The sequence below is a fragment of the Channa argus genome, chromosome 15 (assembly GCF_033026475.1).
Source record: "Channa argus isolate prfri chromosome 15, Channa argus male v1.0, whole genome shotgun sequence".
Classification (NCBI taxonomy): domain Eukaryota; kingdom Metazoa; phylum Chordata; class Actinopteri; order Anabantiformes; family Channidae; genus Channa; species Channa argus.
The window spans coordinates 11,360,758-11,373,328 of record NC_090211.1 but is presented as its reverse complement, the minus strand read 5'-3'; the positions used below and the strand labels follow the sequence as shown (position 1 = coordinate 11,373,328).

At 36.8% G+C, this 12,571-nt stretch overlaps 1 protein-coding gene across 2 annotated transcripts; it reads left to right on the top strand.

Moving 5' to 3' along the window:
- The first annotated feature begins 1,376 nt into the window (after positions 1-1,376).
- xab2 (XPA binding protein 2) lies at positions 1,377-11,140 on the top strand. Of its 2 annotated transcripts, XM_067477534.1 has the most exons (20): positions 1,377-1,529; positions 1,864-2,012; positions 2,566-2,689; positions 2,791-2,988; positions 5,181-5,315; positions 5,393-5,557; positions 5,723-5,867; positions 5,955-6,106; positions 6,210-6,329; positions 6,441-6,572; positions 6,873-7,004; positions 7,768-7,818; positions 8,856-8,969; positions 9,092-9,254; positions 9,359-9,549; positions 9,705-9,827; positions 9,912-10,083; positions 10,266-10,392; positions 10,512-10,621; positions 10,709-11,140. In XM_067477534.1, exons 1-20 carry the CDS (start codon positions 1,494-1,496, stop codon positions 10,768-10,770), a joined length of 2,601 nt encoding a protein of 866 aa, XP_067333635.1. In that variant the 5' UTR covers positions 1,377-1,493; the 3' UTR covers positions 10,771-11,140. The 2 variants fall into 2 exon arrangements, with proteins under 2 accessions (XP_067333635.1, XP_067333636.1); XM_067477535.1 differs by lacking the exon at positions 7,768-7,818.
- The last annotated feature ends 1,431 nt before the right edge of the window (positions 11,141-12,571 follow it).

Here is a 12,571-nt window from a genome sequence, read left to right as displayed (position 1 = left end):
GTAAAAACCTAAAAATCATCTGAGTAGCGAGTAATAGGCAAATACAACCTCAGACATACAAAAAGATACAACTTTTTCTGCCAAGCCATTAAGTATTTGCCAAAAATGAAGCCAAAAAAATGAAAACATGAGGGCAATACTAAGTATCCCCCTAGTGGATTCATAAGATTTCAGAGGGTAAGGTGGAGCTATGTATCACACTGTGGAAGGTAGAAAAGTCTAAGGCTCTGTCCAAAATCATCCCCTCCTCACTCATTCCCTAAACCTTAAATAATGTACACTAAGTAGTTCACTCAAGAGTTAATTGACATTTCAAACACTTAATAACTGTTGTCATGTATTTTCATCACTAACAGCTGCTGAAGCCGTGCAAAAGTAATTTTCTCATCTCTAAAACTGGGAGTATTGCATTGTGGTATTGTTAGCAGAAAGAAGTCTAAAAGCCATTTACACTACTTTTAGTAATGCATGAAGGGATAGAGTGCACAATAGTTGATAGATACACACTTAACATTTGGATGCTACACACTACATAGTACACTACGTAGTAGAGGGTGATTTCAGGCAGCTGCAAACAATGAACATAAAGAAACAATTGTTGTTGGGTTATAGACCCACAACCCAAAGAGCTACATCTCAGGCCTCACTGAGCATGTTAAATGTTAAAGTCCGTGACAGCACAATTAGAAGAAGATCAAACAAGTGTGAACTTGTGCCTGTGCCATGTTTGGTGAAAACTAAACCCATCTATTCAGCAGAAACACCTCATACCCACTGTCAAATGGAGAGGCAATCTTTTGGGCTTGTTTTGCAGCCACAGGATCTGAGCAGTCTGCAGCTACACTGCTCCATACAGAGCAAAATGTAATACACTTTGTGTAGAGGTGGTAGAAGTACACAAACTCATTTAAGTAAAAGTGCAAGTATTGACCTGAAAATACTCTCCATTACAAGTACCACTTCAAATACTTTTATTCAATTGACAGTAGTAATCAGATCTATATTTTACTAAAATATACAAGTCCAGTAATAAAACTATGTAAAATATTAATTATTGCCAAAAAATCTACAGTAACTAATAAAACAGAATAGTCAAATATTACTGTTAGTAAAGATGGAGGGGATTTTAACCTTAATTGATTTGTAGTAGATTTTACATTTTAAATGATGTGAAGAGGCAGATATGCTCAACCAACCTACCTTCCACGTATACATGGAAATATTGCCTAAGGTACTCGATGTGATTTTTTTAAAAAGCGAAAATTGGACAAAATCCATATTTCGAGCGCAAAATATAATGGAGTAGATTAATACTGTTATCTTTCCGAGAGTCCTGTGCGCGCTTTTGTGCGCTTCCGTACTTTGTGACGAACCCGGAAATATTGCGGAGGGATAACACGTTTGTGGGAAGTCTGCAGACAAGAGTTAGCTTAATATAGCATTCCATTTATCTAAAACGGGCGCGATATTCTAACTTTCTAACTTGTGAAGAAATGCCGTCATTAAATGGAAAAGCCGATGTTATATTTGTAAGTAAAATTATACAATAAGGTGTAATCTAGTTTTTCTAGTTTTGTTGGCAACGAGTGTTATCTTGGCTAACTTAACGTTATACTGTGTGCTAACGTTAGTTTGTTTAATAGTAAGCTTGCTATGGTTCAGTATAGTTAGTTAGACATACTTTGCTGGCGGAGTATTTAAAATCTGGCCTCACAGTAGTTGCCAGCAATGTATTGAAGTAGTTTTAGTATAATTAAATTTAAATGTTGACGTTACGTTTTCGAGTAAGGTTAGCTTTAGCTGTTAGAAAATTATTTTTTTTCAAGTGTTACACTGTTATTCTTTAAATTCTGGTTATTTTAGGAGGATGATGATCTTCCCTATGAGGAGGAAATTATCAGGAACCCATACTCTGTTAAGTGCTGGATGCGTTACATCGAATTTAAACAGAACGGACCCAAATCCACACTCAACATGATATATGAACGAGCTCTCAAAGAGCTACCTGGCAGGTAAATATCACTCTTTGTATTGTGAGCATCGGCATTTTACCGAAGGATAATTGTTGAATAGTGTGTATCTCGTGTATTTCATACATTAGTTATTGTGTTACCTTTCCAGATTACGCCGAAAAGCAGTAACTTATATGGCGAACGTTTGATGGTATTTTTACTTAGATTCTGGAGTGTAGCGTTTACTTTTCCACAAAAACAATGATGAATTTTATGTTGATTGTTGAAAACAGTCTCAAAATGCACTTGCCAAACCTAAAGATAAACTTTTTACGAGTTTATAAGTGACGTTATATCACTAGCTGAAAGGCAAAAACATACACCGGACTATGGCACAGCTAAACAGCCATCTGTCTTAATATTTCTGAGTCTCTTAAATTGGTCTGTGAATGAAAATGGCTGGGCAAAACCTTTAAATTAAGGTTGACAGGCTTTGCTTTAAGTTAATTGTGTTTAAAAGCTATTGTGGTGATGTAGAAGTATGTATGATATGGCTGTAGTTGCTGATTTCCTATCTTTTTAACAACAATTGTCTTATTTATTTTTTTAACAGCTATAAGCTGTGGTACAATTATCTAAGGGAGAGGCGGAAGCAAGTCAAGGGGAAATGCATCACTGAACCAGTCTATGAAGAGATCAATAATTGCCATGAAAGGGCACTGGTGTTCATGCATAAAGTAAAACTTTCTATAAAACTCCATACTCAAAGGCAGTTTGCAGTATGCTTTAGTTTTTATAAGTTGTGCTTGAAACTAACCATTCCTTCTTCTTATACCAGATGCCTAGAATATGGCTTGATTACTGCCAGTTCCTTGTGTCTCAGTGCAAGATCACAAAAAGTCGGCGAGCATTTGACCGTGCACTGAGAGCTCTTCCTGTTACTCAGCACCCACGCATCTGGCCTCTGTATCTTCGTTTTGTCCGCAACCTACCCCTGCCTGAGACAGCCATCCGAGTGTACCGCAGGTACCTTAAGGTGAGAGCATAGTACATAACCCCATTCTATGTACCACCGATATTTGATATGTATGTCAGTGCCATGTCATGACAACGCAGGATGATTATATGTATTTTCTGTGTGTCCTAGAAAAGAAATTTACTCCTCCTGAGGTTCACAAGGGTCTAAGAACAGAGTATGTCCTATGCTGTACTCAGTTTAGAGGCCCATGAGGCAAATTTGTAATTTCTAATGCTGGCTCTTGTGACACCACATCTCTGTGATCATCACTCAGGTGATGTAACAATCCAATGATGTCGATCGATGCATCAATCAAATAACGCACAATGTTTCTGCTGCAAAATATACACATTAATGTGTATATAAATTTAAATATGGACCTTTATTTTGATACTCTTATGCCAGCCATGTCCATAAGCATTTCTGTCGAAATGCTCTCTAAACTGTAAGTTAAGTTCTGGTGTCACAGCAGCTTAGTAGCAGCAAAGAAAAATGTGCGTATAAAGTGTACTTTCCTGTCAGAAACAAGTCGTGGGTGGGGAAAAATTCTGGATTTACAATAGTCAGGCCGATAGGACCCATGTTATGTTTTTTTTTGTTTGTGTAACGGTGTCAGTGCTCCCTCTCTCAAAAGTCAAAGCTGATTTGTATTTCTATTTAAATAGCCCATACTTCCAAAGTCAACACTAAATGCAACTTTCAATGACTACTGCAGTCTCAAAACGATTTAACTGCTCTATGATTAGCATCTTCAATTCTTTGAAGAGCATCTTATTGCAGTTATGGCCTACTGCAAACATAACATAGCATAGCCAGACATGGGCATCTGGCAGCGGGATTTCTGGGACTCCTTGGTGGATTTTGAGGTATACTTAAGAATATCTTTGAGGTGGAAGGTCCGATGACGCCCAAGCTTCAGCATACTTGAATTAAACGATCTCATCTTCCACATGCTGTATGATTACAGTGCCAGATGAAACAGCCCCAGAGCATCACTGAGCCACCACCATGCTATGCAGGGTGTTGTTGGGTTTTTTTTTTTTTTTTTTTTTTTTTTTTTTTAAGCATATGCCTAATTCTTCTTCCCCCAGACATTCTGCTTATCCATAGCCCCGAAAAGTTCAGGTTTTATCGCTCCACACAACATAATCCTTCAGAAAATGTCTGTGCGTCTTCATGATTTTAAGCATATTGAAGCCAATTGTTTTGTGCTTTTGGGTCATGGTTGTATATGACTTGGAGTTCTGGCATGGAAACCTTCAGTATTTAGTATGGGCTTTACTGTGCTAATTGAAACCTCAACGTCTGCTGCCACTAAATCTTACTACAATTTTTTTAGCTTGAGGTCATTTCTTCACCGGCCTCTTCAGAAATGCAACTGCTGGAAGCCCTTGTTGGCTTCGTATTTTCTGCCATGGTCAGGTGGTGTAGCTGTTGACTTTAATCTATTCTTCCAGCAGTGTCTCTAGGAACATTCAGTGCCACTGCAATTTTTTTGCTTCTTTTTTCCTTGTTTTTGAAAGTCAATGATCTTATCTTTTTGAGCTTTTTTTTGTCTATTCTTTTAATTCACACCATATTTATAAATATAATTAAACATGAAACTCAACAAACCTCTAACCAGTTTAGGTATTTGATGTCTATCTCAAGCTTCATTAGTTGCATCAACATGTGCTTTTATGAGGGAGTCTAGTCAGAGGGTTGAATAATTTGGTACTGCAGTATTTATTATTACTTGCATATTGTGTTGAATTTGGAGAAATCCATTGTAAAACTAGGTGTGTTGAGCTATTTAAATTGTTCTTGTTTGAATTGTTTATTGCAAACCGCTGAAAGTTTAAAGGGGTTTGAGTATTTTGAGTACAGTTGTAAACACTAATGTAACTATATGGTATAATAGGTATGGCAGTGTAAATATTTTTTTTTTTAAATATCTAAAGATTTTCAGTTTAATAAACTGCTTCTCAGTTAGATGTGGAATTTTTACTTGGTTATGTAAAAAGCTTTACCAACAAACTATATAGGGCTTTAATGTTCATTAACATAAAGTTGAGCACACCTTCTAAAATTCTATTCATCACACAAAATTGATTACTGTTATTAGTAAAATTGCTGTTGAAAAGAAAATATGTCAATAGATTATAGTAATGTATGTTTTCTAGAAAAATTTAATTGTCCTTAGAATATGCTGTTTGCTCTTTGTCTTATAGCTTTCTCCAGAGAATTCAGAGGAATACATCGACTACTTACGTTCTGTTGGCCGCTTGGATGAAGCAGCTGTGCGACTAGCAGCTGTTGTCAACGATGAAAGCTTTGTGTCCAAAGAGGGAAAGTCTAACTATCAAGTAAGATTTTATTCTTATCCCAAGAATTTCTCAAAGTCTAAGCAGGAAAATTGATAAATCTCTTTTCTTATTCACAGCTTTGGCATGAGCTGTGTGATTTGATCTCCCAGAACCCCGATAAGGTGACCTCTTTGAATGTAGGAGCAATCATCAGAGGAGGACTCACTCGCTTCACAGATCAACTTGGAAAGCTTTGGTGCTCGTTAGCTGACTACTACATTAGGAGTGGACACTTTGAGAAAGTATTTTTCCTCTAAATATACATTCAACATACTGAAAATGGTTTACTCTGCACTTTTTTTACATTAAGATAGCGAGTTTTATTTGCGTTTGGTTGCATTAACATTAATTACCTGTGCTGATTGAAGGAATTGAGTCTGACTACTAATGTGTATTTACTTTCTCAGGCCCGTGATGTGTATGAGGAGGCCATCCTTACTGTTGTAACAGTAAGAGATTTCACACAAGTCTTTGATAGTTATGCCCAGTTTGAGGAGAGCATGATTGCTGCAAAGATGGAGACCACTGCTGAGATGGGGCAGGATGAAGATGGTATGCGTGGATTAATTCAAATTAATATTACTCTTTGGATTAATTTCTCATGTATTTATGTTTTACTGTTTGTTCCTTGCCTCTCAGATGACATAGATTTGGAGCTTAGACTGGCTCGCTTTGAGCAGCTGATAGCCCGGCGGCCCCTCCTTTTGAACTCAGTACTACTGAGGCAGAACCCCCATAATGTCCATGAGTGGCACAAGCGGGTAAAACTGTATGAGGGCAATCCACGGCAAGTAAGTGGGCAGTACTTTTGTACGTATTGCTTGATCAGGGACAAATGAACACCAAATATCCCACACTTTGTTAATGTAATGCATTACTTATAATTCCTTGCAGATCATCAACACATATACTGAAGCAGTACAGACTGTGGACCCAATGAAGGCCACTGGGAAGCCTCACTCTCTTTGGGTTTCCTTTTCTAAATTCTACGAGGAAAATGAGCAGCTGGATGATGTAAGTTATAGGGAGTTTTCATCAGGGCTTCTGCAAAGCCTCTGCACTTCAGATCAGATCCTGTATATTATTCCATTTGTGAAATGTCTTATATTAACTGATCATTAATAGGCAAGGACGATATTTGAGAAGGCTACCAAGGTGAATTACAAGCAGGTGGATGACCTTGCTGCTGTGTGGTGTGAGTATGGAGAGATGGAGCTTCGCCATGAGAACTATGAGCAGGCATTACGCATACTGAGGGTGAGACACTTGTGACTAATCTGCATTCATTATTAGAAACATGATAGTTTCCTTATGATAGATGTTGAGTAGCTTCTAGTGGTGGGACTGAGAAACTACAGTAACACTGGCAAACTATAGTTTTCCTTCAAATGTTTTTGGTACATTTTAGACTCAACACTAAAAATCTCATATTAGTATTTAGTTAAGGTTTTTTTGTTATCATGTTCCCAGTTGCACACAATGCAAATAGAGTCATTTTATTTGTATATGGTATGTGGATATAATTGTAATTTTTTTCCCCCAATGATTTTCATTTAGAAAGCTACAGCCATCCCATCCAAAAAAGCAGAGTACTTTGATGCTTCTGAGCCAGTCCAAAACAGAGTGTACAAGTCCTTGAAGGTGTGGTCTATGTTGGCAGATTTGGAGGAGAGTCTTGGCACTTTCCAGGTATGTTTTCTACATATCTTTGGATTTCAAGTATATGAAAGTGATGTGCAGAGGTTATAAATCACAAGCAAATATATTCCGAGATATTTAGTTTTGCTCATAGGGGTGACCCACATAGTAAAATATACAACAGTTCTATCAAAGGAGCCCGAATTGTCAAACTGTGACAAATTGTGTTTATGAAACAAGGATTTTTTAATTCCAGCTATATAGGGATCCTGAATGACTGATGAATTACTCAGAGACAGGATTTCTCTCTCCCTTCTCAATACTGTCCACATCTCTGTGGTACAAAAACCCACAGTCTTAAAAACTTTTCTTTTAAAACCATGATACATTTTGACATGATGCAGACTAAGCTAAGCTAATTTGAGGAATACACCTCATTTTATATATTTTTTTAATATATTTTTTCTCAAAGTCTTTAGTACATTGCTGTGATGATTAGTGTGCAACATGAGAACTGATTAGGACAGACGCACACTTGTTAAAATGATACAACTTTGATGTTGGAAGGTTAGTACAGATCTGCATAAGCTGTGGTAATGCTGAAGTTAAGTACCAAAGATTATTCAATGAACAAACGTAAGGAAAACTAGAATCCACAGGAGAGGAAAAAACAACAGTGAAGTCGGGAGCATATTTGTATTTAGCTATACTCTGATCAGCCACAACAATAATGCCAATATTCACCTCATGTTTTTAATATAAAAATATCATGCTTTTTTTAATTTATTTTTTTATTATGGACTGAAAAATGTAGATCTATCATAATGGCCTAACCACCTCTCAGCACACAAAGTGGTTTAAATCAGTAAGTAAAATGTACATATTCACAATTTGGTGTTATTCCTATGTAAATTAAGATTAGATGTAAGTAAATGTAATTTAGTTTAATGATTCAGTTGTACTCTCAGGAGTCCCTAGATAAAAGTACATGGTTATATAGTTCAGTGTTATTGTCTCGGATGTTGAAGACACATCAGCAGATTTGTTACTAATAAATAGCTGATTCTCAGATTACTTTTTGTTAATTTTGCTGAAGCCTCTCATCAGAGCGATCATTTATTTTAAAAGACGCCTTCACTGATTTTGAACGTGCTTCTTTGTGTTTCTAGTTTGGGTAGCACATGTACATAAATATCATTAAACCTCCCTTTCAATTTCCTATATCTAAATATTTCTCTACTCTAGCAAAAAAATTCCTCCAGATGACATGACTTGGACGAACCTTCAGGTTATGTTATCTTGTTGCTTACACTATGGAGTTTGTAATCATTGTCAATCTGTTTTTTTGAGAGCTACCAGATGACATCATCTGAACTCCTAATGATGAAAAACAGCTGATAAACTCGTCTGGCTGGCGCCACCCGGAGGAGTTTATCAGCTAGAATCAGAGAAATCTTTTAATATAGGGAATTCACAGGGAAGTTTAAAAGCATTCATTTACATTTGCACAATAAATTAAAGCCATAGAAACAAGTTGAAATTTGGGGAAGCCACCCTTTATGTAATGTGGCTTAAATAATGTACTCCAGTGAGAAACCACCACCCACTAATAAAAACATTGTAGAATTGTCACCTTTCTACCAGTTTAAACTTAAAAACGGATACAATCTTCTAAAAGTAGAATTTATGGCAGAGCTGCTGTAATAGATTGCATTGGATTGTACAGATGTAACTAGTGGCTCACGGTGTGTGTGTGTTTTGTCTCACAAGTGAAAAATTTAATCACTGTGGGAAAAGAAACCTGAAAGGGAAGACTGGAGGATTCAAATTCAACCATAAAAAAATCTTAGTCGGGAGCAGTCCTAGAGTTTTACTCCTAATTTTTTTGTTTTTTCTCCTCAGTCTACAAAAGCAGTGTATGATCGCATTATTGACCTCCGCATCGCCACACCACAGATCATCATAAACTATGCCATGTTCCTTGAAGAACACAACTACTTTGAGGAAAGCTTCAAAGTAATAACATACCACTAATTACCATTATCCATATTATCATTATTTATTATTATTATTTATTATTATTATTATTATTATTATTATTAAATCAGTCTTTCTCGTCTTTCTCAATGCTTGTTTAGGCATATGAACGTGGTATCGCTCTCTTCAGATGGCCAAATGTTTATGATATCTGGAACACTTACCTCACCAAGTTCATTGATCGGTATGGCGGCAAGAAGCTGGAGAGAGCTAGGGACTTATTTGAACAGGCACTGGATGGCTGTCCTGCTAAGTTTGCAAAGAGTAAGTAGCTTTATTAAAATCACATGGACAGGCATTGCACATATTTGTATTGAAATACACTTAATACACCCAAAACAAAAATTCTTCTATTCTTCGCTTTTTAGCCATTTACCTGTTGTATGCCAAATTGGAGGAGGAGTATGGACTGGCACGACATGCCATGGCTGTCTATGAAAGAGCAACACAGGCAGTTGAAACTGAAGAGCGCCATCATATGTTCAACATCTACATTAAGAGAGCAGCTGAAATTTATGGAGTTACATATACCAGAGCAATTTACCAGAAAGCTATTGAGGTATGGTATCACTGTTGTTAGTGTTTGATGAATACCTATGGTGTCTTGTTTAATCTCTTTCTGGAAAACTGAAAACTATGAATATGTAATGTTAAATGGTTCTATTCAGTACTGAAAGATAAGTAACTTTAATTGTCCCTTTTGTATTTATTCAGGTTCTTCCTGATGAGCATGCAAGGGACATGTGCCTGCGATTTGCAGACATGGAGAGTAAACTGGGTGAGATTGATCGAGCCAGAGCAATCTACTCCTACTGTTCCCAGATCTGTGACCCGAGGGTGAGCCATCGCCTGCCATTATGTTTATATGAATAAAGTGACCTCTTCCTCATTCTTGACATATTTATGAACTTATCATTTCAGGTAACGGCTCATTTCTGGCAGACCTGGAAAGAATTTGAGATCCGCCATGGAAATGAGGACACCATTAGAGAGATGCTAAGGATTAAACGCAGTGTCCAGGCCACATACAACACTCAGGTTAACTTTATGTCCTCTCAGATGCTGAAGGCCACTACAAGCTCCACAGGCACTGGTGAGTGGGCTTGCAGAACTTATTTGTAAAATGTTTTTCATCCTGTGCTAGAAACACTGAGAAAAGGTTTCAAATTATATTATTAGTGTGTCACAAGCTACAAATTTCACCAACCCTCAAGTTATATTTCCAGAACCTCACAAAAATGTATGTATATTTTCTTAAATGTTTTTTGTGTACAGTGTCAGATCTTGCTCCAGGCCAGATGGGAATTGATGACATGAAGATGTTAGAGCAGAAGGCACAGCAGCTTGCTGCAGAAGCCGAGCAGGACAAACCAAAGCCAAAAGAGAAGATTCTCTTTGTCAGGTTTGTATTTTTTTCTATACATACGCGACAAATCTGTGAAATGTATGACTTTTATAAAATTTGCTACATTTTATAAAGAAAGATAAACTCATTAATATTTTCATCATCGCCTCGAGCAGGAGTGACACTTCTCGCAGTGAGTTGGCTGAGCTTTCCAAACAAGCTAATCCTGATGAGATCGATATTGATGATGACGACGAGGATGAAGATGATGACCAGGGACCGGAAGGTGAGTGACAGACAATGGTTTCAGTATTAAAATTGCTAAAATTTAAGGACAAAAGATTGCTAATTTTTCTGACATGTTGCATTGCAGAAGTCCAGCTTGAACAGAAGAGTGTGCCCACAGCTGTTTTTGGTGGGCTTAAAGAGGACTGAAGACACCTTACTCACTGAATTACTCATCGAGACATTTTAAAATTGTGTAAATGTTAAGTTGTATCAGTTTATTTTGGGACAGCATTTGTGCCTTCTTTAAATGTTCTTTTAGGACCTTTGCAGTTTAGTACACAAATACATTAACCTAAATTAGTTTTAGCCACATGGTGTCAGTCTTTGTAAAGTATAAAGCCTAGAATAATTGCAGTTGAGCTCTTTTCTGTTTTGGAATACTTGTATGTGGTTATGTAATAACAATAACTAATGTCTGATGTCGTTCGTGTCTTTTACCGACAACATTGTATATAAAAAGATTTACTGTGAAAACATTTTTGTTTACCTAATAAACAAAGAAATCTCTTGAGAAAAAGCCCTTCTCTGGAAAACATAGGGGAGGAGCATAGTTCTGCATTTTCTGCTAAAGGATCACTTGTAGGTGGGTGTCTTGCAAAGCTTACTGGTTTCGTATAGATTTTAAAACGTGTATATGTCACTATGCAAGTATTATATTCAAGCTTTAATTGTACATTTATTTTACACAAGGTACATTTCATATGACTGGTTTGGATAAAAAGAGTGGTATAATTTTTTCTTTAAAGATGGCTCGAAATACAGTATTCCTGCAGTAAGTAGTTTATAAATTCTGTTTGTTTCCTCTGTAGCCAATTTGGAGGCTATTATTATACTTTACAAAAATTTCTGGGATTTTGTATACAAGTATCTTAAGTCGTTTTAAATCGCAACACTTCCTATCTTTCTTTTATTAATTATACTCTAGGAGTTCTGTACCTAAGAAGCTGGTCTCTAGTGCTCTGAAACCTTTACAGTACCTTTTAAAATAGATTTATATATGTTTAATATGTTAACTTTAATTTGACGGTGAAAGCTACCCTTGATAACAGAGTAGGAGTGAAAGATCATTTAACTGGAACAGGAGCAATGCAATCATGTTTCACATAACTGATGTTTAGTTTTGCACATCTTTTGTATTCAGCATATTAAAATAGTTTATTTCCAGCTGGGAAAGATATACACCTTTGATTAAAAAAGGCTTCATGCTTTTAATTCTTCTTTCCCTTCCCAATTTAACTTGAGAGGACTGGAAAAAATACTGACTAGGAAGAAATTCTTTCTTTTGCAATTAGATTAAACTAGCTGAGAGGTAATCCTCTTACAAAGTTACTGCAGCAGGGCTCCTGGAACTTTAAGCAACATCATGTGATGAAGCACTCTTAAGATTTATGTTTCCCAATGCGGATGGTGCAACTGGAAACTGGACTTCAAAAGCAATAGTAACGTATTAGAAGATAACAAAACAACTTATTTTCTCTTGTCTGTTTTCCTGCGTAGATTAGTAAATTATTCTGACTACATATCTACGGAACTAAATGTATTCAAATATTGTACCGCTGGAAAACATTTGTGTGACATCTAGGTTATACAGGTAATAATGGCATAGAGCATATGAAATCCAAGACTGTTGTGTTGGAGTACGTTCAAATTTTGGTGCTGCAACCGAAGTGAAAACTAACCAGTGTCATATACAATAATAAATGTATTAAAGTTAATTGGATGATCGTCCTTGGATTATTTCGCGATTAAGTAATGTCATACTCTTGTGAAAGGTTCCTCTTCAGGCGTTCACCTGTGTGGATGCAGATGCACCTGTAGCAATAGTCACACCGCACCTCTGCCACTGCTGTCTGCGTTGACATGAGGAGATCCCGCCCTCCCTACACACGCTGAATTTCCATTGGATGGTGGGATGAGCGAGCGATGCCAGTGTGGAGCACCTGGTAGT